Source organism: Mustela lutreola, chromosome 9 (genome assembly GCF_030435805.1).
Source record: "Mustela lutreola isolate mMusLut2 chromosome 9, mMusLut2.pri, whole genome shotgun sequence".
In the NCBI taxonomy this organism is placed as follows: domain Eukaryota; kingdom Metazoa; phylum Chordata; class Mammalia; order Carnivora; family Mustelidae; genus Mustela; species Mustela lutreola.
The window spans coordinates 88,396,630-88,411,478 of NC_081298.1; the positions used below are offsets into that span (position 1 = coordinate 88,396,630).

Sequence of the window (14,849 nt, forward strand, 5' to 3'; positions counted from 1 at the left end):
ATTATCTTTTTAAATGAAATGCATGGGGAGAAAAAAAGGTCATTAAATGTTCTCATTGGAAGCTTTAAAAGAATCCATACCAGAAATGCATATTTTCAAAGATTTAAGTAAATCTACACAAATACATGAAGGATTCATTCTGGCTCACCTGTCCTTCCCCACTCTCAATGCTTCTCCACTTCTAGAGTCAGCTGCTGTCAGGATGGGGGACACAGAGCCAGGTCCCTTCCTGCGGCTTCCTTATACACACACCTAAGCTTCTGTGTGAGTGTTTTTAAATGTGGCCACATCTATAACTGGCTCTGCAACTTGCCTTTATTTTCCTTGAGAACACATCTTAGAGACAGATACAGGAAAGGAAGAAGTTTCATTTCATGGCTCAGTACGGATATGTTAGAATTACTCAGCCATTTTCGGCACTGAGGGGCGTTCAGGTGATTTCTGATCAGTCGCTTTTAGAGACAGTGCTGCAATGAACATCTTTATACTTGTACTCAAATTTTGTTTTGCGAGCTCTTGGGAGCCCTCCCACTTACTCCCTCCTCGCTTCAGGGGATCCAGGGTGGCAAAACAATTTTCACATAGGGGTGCCTGTCAGTTAGGCGGCTGCCTTTGGCTCAGGTCATGATCTCGGGATCCTGGGATTGAGCCCTGGGTCTGGCTCCCTCCCTGTTCCGTGGGGAGTCAGTCTCCTCCCTCTGCCTCTCCTCTCTCACTCGTTTTCTCTCATTCACTCTTGCTCTCTCTCAAATGAACAAATAAAATCTTAAAAAAACAAAACAAACTATGATCACATAGGCAGTTTTTGCCTTTTCCTTGTGTTGCCATTTCTGATGAGGGTGCAGAAGGCACAGCCAGGAAAACCTTGGTGCTGTGTGCCGTTCACATACAGAGGCAGTGCAGCGGCACCAACGTCTACACAAATCACTGGTTTCGTCACTGCCACATAGGCCACATGGAAGAGGCCAGTTTTATGTCAGACTGTCCTTGATGAAGCAGTTAACAAGTATTAAGTCTTGCCCCTTAAACACAGAGCTTTAATCCCATGTGCTGCAGTGGAATGTGCATATAACGGGACTTTCCTATCTGCTTTTGCCTTCAATCTACTGTCCTACGTTGCTCTGGCTTAAGTATATGAAGAGATGTCATAGTGCATGTCAAATGTCAAATGTCAAATGCACAGATGGAGAGGGAGGGGCACTTCTCACAGCCTGTCCACTTCTGCTGCATATGGAAGAATGACGACTGTCTCAAGGAAAAGTACTCGTTCAACTGTTTCAGTTGTGACTTGAATGGACTGCCTTTTCCACAGATCACCAGGCTCACTTGAAAAAACCACCAGCAGATGGACTATGGTTATTCGGACCCAGAATTTGGCAAATACTTTCTTGAAAATGAACACAGCAAGCCTGTCACTTCAAAGAAAACAACTGGAGGTATTTGCTGCCAATAATAAAATCTGAACTTTCCAGTGAAATCAGAATTTTGGATAGCTTCCCAATACTTAACTTTTCTAATGATATTAGTGGTGAGGTTATGAAATGTGACTTTTTTTGATACTGCAGGATTAAATGTATCAATGTTTCCAAGATCTGCTGAACTCAGTAAACAATTCTTTTTCAAATGACATGATGTTAAAAAAAATTAGGAATGAGTAAAAGGTCCACTCAAGGTGAAAGATAAGCCAGAAGATTTAACGTTAACAGGGTATGAAAAGTTCATTCATGTGGATTTGGATCGCACATTTCAGAAACTACTACAAGCTGAGTTTTGGTGGGGTATCCAAGTACATCTACAATTACCTGAAAAGTCTATTAATATTTTTCTCCCCTTTTGAACTACTTCTCTGTGTGAAGCTGGATTCTTCCCATATACTTCAACCAAAACACCAAACTGCAACAGCTTGAAAGCAGGAGGAGATATTAGAATCCAGTTATTTTTCTATTAAGCCAGATATTAAAGAGATTCGCAAAAATATAAAGCAATGGTTCTATTTTCTCCAATTTTTGTTCGGGAAAATATCATATGGTGACTTGTCATAAATAATTTTTTAAATTTCAGTTTTAATTTCCAATATGGTAAAAATAAGTAGCTATAACTCACAAAACAAAAAGCCTTTTCCAATCCTCAATACATTTTTTGAGTGTAAAGGAATCCTGAGACCAAAAATGTTTAAGAACCACTGCTTTCTTTAAATCTTTGTGTGCAAGTCTATCACTACAGGATGGGGTTTAAATATGAAACCGACAAGTTAAGAAGTATGTACACTTAAAATGAATGCCCTGCCAAATTGCCGTTCAAAGAGCGTTAGCTGTTGGAACTCCCACAAGCGGGCACGTACGCTCACAGACCTCACAGACCTGCTCATGTACAACGCAAGGAATGACCAACCTTTTACAGGATGGGGTTCATCTTCGTAGGGTGGTTTCTCATGGGATTTAAGGAGTAAACGTCTCTAGTTTATCTAAAATGATTCAACTCAGACATTTTACATTTACATATAATTTCTCAGGAAAACTTCATCGTCCCCAACTTAAAAAAAAAAATCTAAATAACAATTTCTGATTGAATGTCTGGAACAGATTTTTCCCATGGAAACAATGGTAACTCTATTCATAGGCTTCAACATACAATTCAAATAATAACAAGAACCAATGTGCTAAATTCTGGAACTGTACTACACTGGAGAAACTAGTGATAACACTAGTTTTCTATCAGAAAAAGCATTTCTTGTCCTAATTGGAATACTAGGAACTCTGATACCTTCCATCCAAAAATGACCTCCACCCTCTCCTCACCATTCCACCACTTGCGAGAGGGGGTCCTTCAACAACCTACCCCACCCGCAGGCTCCCTACGAGGGTCCATACCCTCCAGTGGGGCAGGAGTGCTGTGTTATGAAAGCTTGGAGGCCCAAGGAGCAGTCACAGCATCCCCAAACGGTGTGTGTATGTGTATTGTGGGACAAGGCAGAGGGGATTGGGGTTAAGTACCACCAAGAAGAAGAGTCTAGAATTTCCCAGAGTGTGAGGGGTGGAGAGATGGAGAAGCACAAATGGGTATATGGGTGTGTGATTTCAGTTCGAGGGCATATAAAAGTCTAGAAGTGTAGAGTCACAGAACATAGAGGGGACAGGAAGAGAAACGGGGTGACTGAGAAACATGATGGGGTATGGGGGGTGGTTAAGAGAGGATGAGGCACACAATCCTTGTGCAATAGCAACAAATAACAGAAGCTCGTCCACAACCAGGACTGCCCTATTACCTGGCAGAGTTAGAGTGGGGGGACCAGGTTTTTGCCTCACAGTGAAATGGTTTCCAATGCTGGCTCTGCTACTGACCACGTGCCTAGATGGAGGAAATGGATCACGTCTTGGAGCAAGGAGTTTCCCCACTGCGAAGTGGAGATACAAGTATCTTCCTCCTTCAGAATGTTACAGGAATTTAGCTGAGGTTCTTTACATAAAGGGCCCTGACCAAAATGGTAAAAGTTTACAATTATTATGTACAAGTCCATGGTAAGATACAAGTTTATAAATGTATTTCTAAAATGAAGGGGCTGGATGAGAGAATCTAAAGGCAATGTTAGGTTGACATAGTCTACGACAGACCATGAAAATACCAAGAAAAAAAGAGATCTAAAAAGATTTAACTGCTCAGGCAAGATAATCTGCTAACACAAAAGTAATAATAAAAATAAAAAGTGAACAAGTGGGGCGCCTGGGTGGCTCAGTGGGTTAAGCCGCTGCCTTCGGCTCAGGTCATGATCTCAGAGTCCTGGGATCGAGTCCCGCATCGGGCTCTCTGCTCAGCGGAGAGCCTGATTCCCTCTCTCTCTCTGCCTGCCTCTCCATCTACTTGTGATTTCTCTCTGTCAAATAAATAAATAAAATCTTAAAAAAAAAAAAAAAAAAAGTGAACAAGTGAAAAAAATTCTATCAAAATTTTTGCTAGAAAAATAACACTAAAATAAAAAGGTAAGCAACAAATTTTAAGGGTATTTACAGTAAATAAGGCAGATGAAGATTAATATCTTTCTTATATAAGAGGGCACACATAGCAAGGAGAAAAATAAGGCCCCCAACAAATAAATAAGCAAAGGACACTGACAGATAATTCAGTTATAGCTGCTTAACAAACAGAAAAACAATGATACCATTAAGTACTCAATAACATGATACCCTTGTTACTCTGTCAAATTGGTAGAGACTTAAATATATGACCCCCCCGCCATGTGTTAAAGGAGATTCTCATACATACTGGTAGCAGTTCTTTGTGTTTTTAAGAATCCAAAGTCATAAAAATTTGATCCCCTAAATTCTTACAAGAAAATAGTAAGTGTGAAAAATGTAAGTAGTTATATGAGGTGGTGGGGGAGGGTGGGAAAGTACCTTATTATTTATAAATAACCCTAAAGAGATCAAGTAAACAATGTTACATCAACCTGATACCAGCAATTGGGAAAATTTCTTATGAGAATGTTAAGGCAAAGCAAATGAGATGCAACATTGTTGACAAGCTCCGATTGGGCGCTATGGAAAAATAAAAATACACACCCTTGGCGCTATGGAAAATAAAAACTACACACCTGTGGGAAAAAACTACACCAAAGGACTAAGGGCAGTTGCACACATGTGACTTTGGCTCAGTTTTAGGGTCAGAGTGACAGGGTATCAAATACTAGTTCCAGGTCCTCAAGAAGGGTCACTGAGAACAAGGAGTCTTTCTCAATCTTCATTTTTTTTCAGTTATAATTACACAGGCTACCGTAAGGGTTAGCACTCTATTTAGTGCATGGCAGACATCAGATGAATGGTAGTTATTTTACTTTTTACTGGTAGTGTGGTTACACTGCCTGTATTGTGATTATCTTGTAAATAAGAATGTTTTAATTATTGGACTAATATGTAGGGAATTTCCTGAATGGGCACCCTTCTTAAAATGAGCAATGTTCTCCCTTTAAACTTTCATTCACTGCATTTTTCGAAATGAATCAAGTGTGAAAATAGCATTTCTGTTAATCTATATATAACATTTATAAATTGTTCTGTCTTATCTGTTTGGTAACTTTTTTTAAACAGTAAGAAGTGGTTGCAAAAGAAGATTAAATTTGTACATTTAACTCATAAAACTCAACAGAAACACTCGCTGTTAGGATCTCAAATGTAACACTGACATTCCCTGTGGTGTCTCTGTATGTTCTCTGTTGAGACCCCATATGATCCTGCACATTCTGAAGCAACAGATGGCTTTTGAGTATACACTCCATGATCAAAAAGGGCAGATAGGAGCAATGTTCTTCCAGGTTCAAGGCCACTAATTCAAAACAGGTTGGAACATTCAATTTTCCTCCGTATCATAGATTCCTTCCTAACTCAGAATTGGACATCCAAGGTCCTTCATGGAACTGTATGTTATGAACTACAAATGCTCCAATCTCCAAAATACATATTTAATAAGCATGCACAATTATTATAGATGAGTGATACCACTACTTTTTCCAAACAGGTTTTCTTTTCATTAGTGTCTGAAAGAAAAGCTACACTACCTTTTAGATGAAGAGTAGTTAAAAGTAACCATATGTCTGGTGACATTCTGCCTTTGCATTTGACTTTTTAACCATCCAAACCTTGATGGGATACTTCATGAACAAACCCTACATTATTAAAAAAATAAGCCCAACCTCAGAGCTCACTATTGTGTGATTCATAACAAAGAAAACACTTTTGTTTTGAAGATCTTGTTACAGGGACAGAAAGACAGCTCAGTTAAGCAAAGACGCCAACAAGACAGCCAAACACACAACTTCGAAGCACCTGCGGTGTCTGGTGTGTGGTAGAAGTGCCTTCGTTGGAAAGCCAGGGTGATGTTCTGCATGTGGCATCAGCTCCAGAGGTCTAACTTCTGAAGCTTTCACAACAGTTTGAAGTCAGAGAAATAAGGGGAGGGAAAAACCACCACCACCACCACCACCAAACCTATGAGAAGAGGGCTTGCGATGAAACAATAAAGAAATCAGTTGTCGCGGATTTAACCATGTGTTGCGTGTCTGCTATTACCAGTTTGTCCTTCTGGCGTTCACCATGGATGAGAAAGCCGCTTCGTCCATTGCCTTCGGGGTGCATGACCTTACAGACCCCCACGCGACTGATCCCGCCTCCTTCCTGTGGGAACCATCCCCCGCTGGAGTCATCTCTGGTCATAACCACAGCCTTGACACGCACAATATAGCTGTCACTAAAACGACAACAACAAGAAGAACGGGGCATGACAATGGTCTGGTAGCTGCAGGACACGTTTCCCAATACAAGATGAACATCAGCCGGCACTGTTCTGGACTCGTCAAAAGAAAAATCAATGCCTAGTAGCAGCCTTAAAATGTGATCTTTCTCAAATCTGGGGGAGGGGGGTGTTTTGACAAAAAATGCTTAAACTAAATATACTGTGAAAGTATATTTTTAAAAAGACACCCAGTAATTTAAAAATATTTGTGAGTCTCTGGAGATGTATAAAAGCATTAACACTCTAGTTTCTGGATATAAGTTTTAACAACAAAATGAATGAGCTAATTGTCGCAATTTATTATCACCAAGTAAGAAAGACAAACCTATGAACTTAAGAGGATATTATAGTTTCAACCCTTAAAAACTTAAGTTTACAATGAATGACTTAGGCTTAACATTTTATAAAGCTAATCATCTTCTGACTTAGCACAAGAACAGGATAATTCCTTTCCAAATTGCAAATTCACCATGCAATCGTGTGTCTAGGTGGGAAAAGATTTCAGTTCTAATACCCTTTACACATGTGCAGCCTTCTGTTTATGATTTTATGTTTTCTAGTGTAAACTTCAATTTCGCAATAAGTTCTCTTGCACATTTGCCAAAAATCCTCTTTCTTCTCCAGAGACCAACTCTAGTTCTTTTCATTCTTCATCGCTTTTGGGGAAACGTATTTGGGTTTTTCAGCAAGGCCATTTAAATTCTCATTTGCTGTTTTCTTTCTTTGGACAGAATTCATTTTTTACTCATTCAAACATATATACACATCTTCTACATGCCAGGCACTGTGCCAGATTCTAGAGAAACAAAGATGTAGAGTAACACAGACCCTCCCCCTTTCCTTGGGACTCAGGGAAGACACCACCCCCCTACCCCCAACGCCAGCCAGAGCCTGGCCACTGCCATCTCCAGTCCACCAGAGATCATTTAGACACCGCCCTTCTGCCCTCCACCCCTCCCTGCTCACCACACTCAGGATTTCCCACGACTCCCTGTGGCTCACTATCTACTACCCACCCCCACCCGCTCCCTCCCCTCTTATTTCCACATCCCTTCTTCAGATCATTCCTTTCATTTTGAAAACAGTAAAATACGTAGTAACACATACCATTTTAACTGTACAATTCTTTGCCATGAAGTATGCAGCCACGGCTCTTCAACTCTCCCCACCATCCATCTCCAGGACTTTTTTTTTTTTCCATATTCTTAGGTCACAACTCCATACCGTGAAACACTAAACCCCGTCACCGCTCTCCCCTCGGCCCAGGCCCTGCAATCACCCTTCTGCTTTCTGTCTCAATGATTTTGACTGCTCCAGGGCCCTCCCAGAAGTTCCTTTCACTTTCTGAGCCCACACAGAAATGTGCTCTGGGGCTGGGCTTCTGGGGCCCATTGACACCGGGCCGCTGCCTCTCTCCTGCAGCCCTCTCTGGTTTCTCCGGCTTCCCAAGTCTGAACATGCCGCCACCACCCTCCTCTTCAACCTACTACAGACCTCTGGGATGCAGCCCTTCCCTCATTCCTGGAAGACAGTGGCAAATGGGCCCACTGTCCTCCATCTCTTACAATGATCCCTGCTGTGATTCTTGGTAATCTGCTTATACACACAAATGATCTGTACAACTCCTTGGCCTCTCAGTTTCTGGAACTCTTCCCCAATGCCCTTGTCTTACATCCAACCTTAGGCATCCTGGCCTAGGTCATACCCATGACCTTGTCATTACTGATATCTGTACCACCTCCTTAACCTCAATTTTTTTTTTTTATTATTTTTTAAGATTTTATTTATTTATTTGACACAGAGAGAACACAAGTAGGCAGAGAGGCAGGCAGAGAGAGAGAGGAGGAAGCAGGCTCCCTGCTGAGCAGAGAGCCCGATGCGGGACTCGATCCCAGGACCCTGAGATCATGACCTGAGCCGAAGGCAGCGGCTTAACCACTGAGCCACCCAGGTGCCCCTTAACCTCAATTTTACACAGCTTGCTCTCCAGCTGCCACTTCCCATCTTTGCAGCTCACTCCCTCCACATTCCTCCAAGTCTTCACCCCACTGGGACCAACCATCTATCACTCTGACCCCCCTCCCCTCTCCCCTTTATGTTCTCACTCGATTCACTACTCAGGTTCCATAGTCGACTCAACACGTTTTTGTACAAAAACATAACACGCTGCCCTCTTTTTCTCCACTCTAACGCCTGGTGAAACCCCAACCCTGGTGGAATTCTACCACCTCCTTAACTTCATGCCCTGCCCAGGCTGTTGAGCAGGACTTTGTTCATAGGTCTAGTTTTATTTTTTATTTTTATTTTTTTAAAGGTTTTAATTTATTTATTGGACAGAGAGATCACAAGTAGGCAGAGAGGCAGGCAGAGAGAGAGGAGGAAGCAAGCTCCCTGCTGAGCAGAGAGCCCGATGCGGGGCTTGATCCCAGCACCCTGGGATCATGACCTGAGCCGAAGACAGAGGCTTAACCCACTGAACCACCCAGGCGCCCCATAGATCTAATTTTAAAGTCATTGATCTCAAGTGGGCACAGGCTGCTCCATTTCCCTGATCTGTTCCCAAGAGGATTATTTCATGGGTCCACCTACCCTGTCCCTCTCAAGTGATGGATGAGTTTGCTTTAATTTCCCTGGGAAGATCGGAAAGTCAGAAGGGACCTTGCACCCGTGCCCACTAGCATGCCTATGACTCTGTACCAGTTCTCTCTGCCTCTCCTCCCTTAACTATGGCTAGACCATCCATAACCCAAGCTGAGGTCAACGACACCACTTAAAATTCTTCTAGGTGCTAAGAGTGCCCAAATTCACATGTCTACCCAGACCCTTTCCCTAAGGTTCAGATCCATAAAATCAACTGCCTATGTGATTTCTCTCCTTAGGTTTCTGGTAGGCATCTCAATTAGCATGTTTCAGAATGAACTCTTAATTCTCAATACCTCTTTTATCCAACTGGTTCTCCCTTCAAAATATAGCCAGAATCCACTTTTTACCACCTCTGTTGTCACTGCCCTGATCCTAGCTGCCATCACCTCTCAGACTACTGCAACCGCCTCCTAACTGGACTTCCTACTTCCACACCCGCCCAACTTTCTAAGAAAATAGAAAGGGGAGTCAGATTATGATTCTACTCAAACAAGCCATCCAATGAGCTTCCTATGTTACTCTGAGTAAAAATGAAACCCAAGCACATATCATTCTCCTCCTTACTCATTCTACGTCAGTCCCATTGCCCCTGTCCTCCACATCAAGCACACTATGACCTCAGGACCTTTGCACTTGCTATCCCCTCCTCCTTCCTCCACACTTAACAGCTCATTTCTTTATTTCCTTCAGGTCTCTTCCCAAGGTTAATTCATCAGAGAAGACTCTCTGTCCACTTTACATAAAGTAGTACCTGCCAATCCTCTTAAATCTTATCTTTTCATCCTTCTTTATCTTTCTACATGCTACTAAAACAACATTTGCCCTATTTGTTTGCCTACTTTGCCCAACTAGATTGTAAACTCCACAGAACCAGGGCCTTTGCCCTTTTTGTTCACTGCTACATCCGTAGAACCTACAGCACTGTTTTATATATGGTAGGCTATGGAATGAATGGGTTACATGCATGAAATTTATAGAAAGATTTTAAAAAAGTTATTTGTAGCTAACTAAATCTGAGAAAAAATAAAGCATTCAATAATCATTTGCTTATAAGCCACAAGAGCGTAGTTGACATAGGATAAAGATTTCATTAATAAGAAAACTAAATGTAATAATCACATGGTTTCGGGGCGCCTGGGTGGCTCAGTGGATTAAGCCTCTGCCTTCAGCTCAGGTCATGATCTCAGGGTCCTGGGATCGAGCCCCACATCGGGCTCGCTGCTCAGCAGGGAGCCTGCTTCCTCCTCTCTCTCTGCCTGCCTCTCTGCCTACTTGTGATCTCTCTCTCTCTCTCTCTCTCTTTCTCTGTCAAATAGATAAATAAAGAAAGAAAGAAACAAATTTTGAAAAAAAGAAAAATCACATGGTTTCTATCATTAATCCACTTATCTCATGATTCAAACCCATATTCCTTTAGATCACAGAGTTTAGGAACATTTGGTAACATTTATTTACATCAGTTACATACAAACAAGTTGAGAATATACCCCCCCAACCCTCACCACATCCCATTCATTACAGAAAATCTAAGGGTCCCCGGGATTTGTAACTCTCCACTATGAAACACTCAGCTTTCTCAGATCTTCTGTGAGTGTATGAAGGGTTCATCCCCATAGGAAATGGCCAAGGTGAGTAACTGAAACTACACAACTCTTGTTAGAATGTGCTTTTTACTTTTTATGTGCTGCAGCTGTCTGCTGTTCTCCCCTCCTTTGAGGGGAGTAAGCAGACATGAAAAAGGGAAGTTTGCATGACTTATGTTGGTGCCATAAACGTACTTCCAAAAGGTATTTAGACATTGGCATTTTTAAAAAAATACCCCACCCCTTGGCTTCTAGACTACAGGGGCTGCTAATTTTGGTCTTTGCTTGCAGTCTGCCACATCCTCTTTCTTGCCCTAATTCCTCCTATGTCCCTTCCCAAGAGCGCTGACTCCTCTGTGATGGGGTGTGTGTGTTGGGGGCTGGGGGAACAGAACCCCCGCCCCACCTTGTCTGGCCATAACCCCAACAAGCCAGCATTTACTGAGGCATCTGGCTATTTGATACCAGGCAGGGGGATAAAGTGTTGCACTGAGAACTGTGAAGGCTGTCTGGCCAATCCAGCTGCATGGCCAGAGGCCAACTGCTTCCTATCTGTGGTGTATTTATGTTACTCAGGCACGTCACCCCACCCAGAACAGAAACGACAGTGAACTCGACGACCAAAAAGGTATACGGGAGCAAACTCCCTTCCCACCTTCCCTCTGTCTCTTTCTGGAAAGAATTAAACAACATGTTTAAGCCAGATGTTGCGTTTGTTTGGGGGAGGATGGGACAGGAAGGGCAAGGGCAGATTAGTTTTTTCATCTGCGCAAAGAAAACGGTGCTGGTACGCTTCAGAAGAAATTCAAAAAATGCTATTACTGTCAAAAATAACAAAACTTTAAAAAATGCTTCTGGAAGCGGCAAGTGCTAACCCGGTATAACTCGTCAAGGACTCGGTGAAGTTCCACGTGTAGATCCAAACACCAACCAGACGGAGATCTAGTGTCTGAGCTGGAGCTAAACTGCCCCAAAGACTCAGTGTCGTTACATATGGGATCTGACTACCACCCCCCAAATATATCCTATCCTTTCAGTACATTATGAACAAAAGAGGCTTCTGTGAATCCAACTGGAGCTCTGCCACTGAAACGTGGCTTCTTTAAGGAAAAAGCTTTGCATTCCGAACATGGGGGCTTATCTGTAAAAGTGAGACTTGTTCTGTGATCAGTGAATGTGCAAAAGAGGGAGGGGACATCCTAGGGCAGGACAGGGAGGCAGGGTAAGAACAATTTCAAAACCAGATTCTTATTTGGGGATACTGATTTCAAAGGAGCACGGCAGGGTTTGGATCTTTGGCTTTTACGTTCTAAGCTCTCTTCCAGATTCAAAGCAGGCCCTGTCTGGACCACATTACAGAAGTAAACAAGGTAAACAAAGGGACTGTAGGAAATGGTGATGAGGCAGCACCGTCTGGAAGTGTCATTCAAAGCTGGACAGGTTCGGCAGCGCCCTGACCCAGTAGCTGAAGAATCTTCTTGTGGAGCTTCAGATGTCCTCATCTGCAGAAGACACAGATAGAGGATCTAGACACAGACAGAGGACTAACCCTGCTGGAACGTCCTGAGGGTTAAAAGCTACATCAGAGGTCAAGTGCTTAATAGGGAGAAGTTTGGTAAGTTGCAGCCATCATTATTTTTGCTGAACGTCTGATTTTATGACAAAACAGGTCCTATAAAGACCAGCTCCCCTGGCCTCTAAGGAGTGTGTTTCCAGGCCTTTGGGCCCTTTCCAGCTTGCAGAGACCAGAGTTGCAGGGAGGCTGTCAGGGCCTCGCCAACAGAAGAAAATCCCAAACGGACCTGCAGCAATTACCAACACAAGTCGGATATATAAAGACCTGGTTTGAGCCTCCATTTCAGGCACACCTGTAGAGGAAAATAATTCCATCTGCCATCTGTGAACTGGTCCTGTGCTCCTGCCCTTAGGCCCTTGGCTCTGGGGATGGAGACTGGAACTTTTACTCCCCCCCACACAAACTTCCTGGCCCCCTCATCTAATCACAAGGCTCCTGTATCTCTCCATTTTACGAAACATCACTGCTTCCTTCCTTCCTGCTCTCTTTTCCACCCTTCTGTGCTTCACCAGAACCTGAGAGGGATTAGCCAAGATCTGGCCTCTTAGGTTCCCTCTTCCACTGGGCACAGCCACCAGCTGAGCCCAAATATAACACGGGCACACCTTTACTGTTGTCACATCCCACAACCCACCCCCAGTCATCCTTGTGCCTATAGACTGACAAGGTCTCTTTGATTCCATTGATGATACATGGATACAAAGTATGGCATGTGTGCTGAAGCCAGACAATGGTCAGATTCTATTTAAGCAGGTGGTCGTTCCATGAGTGGTTATTTTGTTAAGTATCAACTACTTAATTTTTTTTTTTAAGATGTTATTCACTTATTTGACAGACAGAGATCACAAGTAGGCAGAGAGGCAGGCAGAGAGAGAGAAGGAAGCAGGCTCCCTGCTGAGCAGAGAGCCCAATGTGGGGCTCGATCCCAGGACCCTGGGATCATGACTCGAGCCGAAGGCAGAGGCTTTAAACCATTGAGCCACCCAGGCGCCCCTCAACTACTTACTTTTTTAAAAGTGGACTGCTCTGGTCTTAAAAATAAGTGTACTCCAAAACTGTAGGCAAGGGAGTTTTCTACATGATGTGGTTCTATGCATGGTGGTACCATGATTTTCAGCTCTGTACCAGCCTCTAATGGTAGGACACTGGCTCTGCCCACAAAATGTGTAGTGCGTAGTTAGGCCATCATAAAATAGAAAACAGTGGCAAGAAAAGCCCACTGAAGATGCTGGATCTGGCAAAAGGTACCAGCTTTCCTCTCAAATGCTGGTAAGCAGGCACTATGAAGCATAGAAGGAAATTTTCTGAATCTTAACTGTTTGCTTCCTAAAGAGAACTGGTTTGCAGGATACTGGAGTTGGGGAAGCTGAGAAGTAGGCTAAGATCACGTAAGAAAGAGCCTTCCCTACAGTTACTGAACATCTGTGAAATCAGCCATGCAGTACACTTGATGGAGAGTCATACTGGGGACTGCCCTACCCCAGTATCCGCTAGTATAAGAATCCATGTACTTGAATAGGTACTAGCACCATGACTTTGAACTCATGGTGTCAAAGCCGTCTGTGCATGCCTGGATGTACTGAGAGAGGAAATCTTCGTTGTGTTGCTGCTTTTCTGAGACACCCCAGCTCACCTCGTCTTGGCAGAGTAATTCCCCCCAGACGGTTACAACAGAGCTGTTCTAGGCTCTATCTTCAAGGTCAACTTAGGTACTTTAAAAATGGCATGTAGTGAGTTTCCAGGAATGGAACCCAATACATACACATGGCACCCAAAAGGTGATTGTGGAGTTAGGGGGTACTTGTCTTACAATGACTTCACCCAGGAACCAATAAAGCTCAAAGCCTGGGGTCCTGTGGGAGCCCCAGAGGGGTGTGAATAGGTTCCCCTTTTATTGTGTGCTGGGCTCAGAATCCATGAGTGAGGGTATGAGAAAATGTCTTAGGAATCCTCAGTTCTATCTTGCACATAAGCCAGTGTGTTCTGCTGTACTGCGAGGTCACTAGAGCCCTCCACATGTCCGAGTCCTCCCCTCATCCAGGGGATGTCCATTCTCATCCTCAAATGCCACATATAAACCCAGCATCTTTGTTGTTATGCTACCTAGCTACACTGAGGCATATAAATAGACCCACTCACCCACACACCATTTTCTACGGCACATAATAGAAAGGGCTGCTTTCTCCATTTATTGTGAAGGACACTGCCAACAAGACTGGGTTTCTGAGATAGGAATGATTATTACATTTAGTAATTTTAAAACCAAACCTCACAAGTCAATTATATACGGCCATTACTGTTTTTATTTTCCCATTGAAATCTTAATACAAAAATATTCCTCTAGGGCGCCTGGGTGGCTCAGTGGGTTAAGCCGCTGCCTTTGGCTCAGGTCATGATCCCAGGGTCCTGGGATTGAGTCCCGCATAGGGCTCTCTGCTCAGCAGGGAGCCTGCTTCTCTCTTTCTCTGCCTGCCTCTCAGTCTACTTGTGATCTCTCTCTGTAAAATGAATAAATAAAAAATCTTAAAAAAAATATTCCTCTAGAAAAACTATCACCAACTCATAGTTTATAAGCTTGTGATTCTATGATTCAAAATAAAGACCCATACCTTATTTAAGACAGAGGGCCGATTTGGCTTGCTACATGCCTCTATAGTATCTTCAAGTTACAGTGTACTGGAAACAGAAACGCTTTCTAGTCTCAAGTGCTAATTTACACCTTCCGGACCTAAGAGCCACAGCAGCACGTGCACTGAACATTCTGG

General features: G+C 43.1%; 1 protein-coding gene across 2 annotated transcripts in view; it reads right to left on the bottom strand.

Moving 5' to 3' along the window:
* SPRED2 (sprouty related EVH1 domain containing 2) overlaps positions 1–14,849 on the bottom strand; it is a 117,201-nt gene that overhangs the window by 24,634 nt on the left and 77,718 nt on the right. Inside the window, exons 1-2 of one of the 2 annotated variants that reach the window (XM_059187838.1) lie at positions 7,390–7,522; positions 6,060–6,237 (exon numbers count right to left, since the gene is read on the bottom strand). In XM_059187838.1, the coding sequence (XP_059043821.1) occupies positions 6,060–6,237; positions 7,390–7,454 (243 nt within the window). In that variant the 5' untranslated portion in view covers positions 7,455–7,522. Of the gene's footprint in view, positions 1–6,059; positions 6,238–7,389; positions 7,523–14,849 lie in introns of those variants that run through there. The other variant, XM_059187839.1, reaches the window with a different exon arrangement.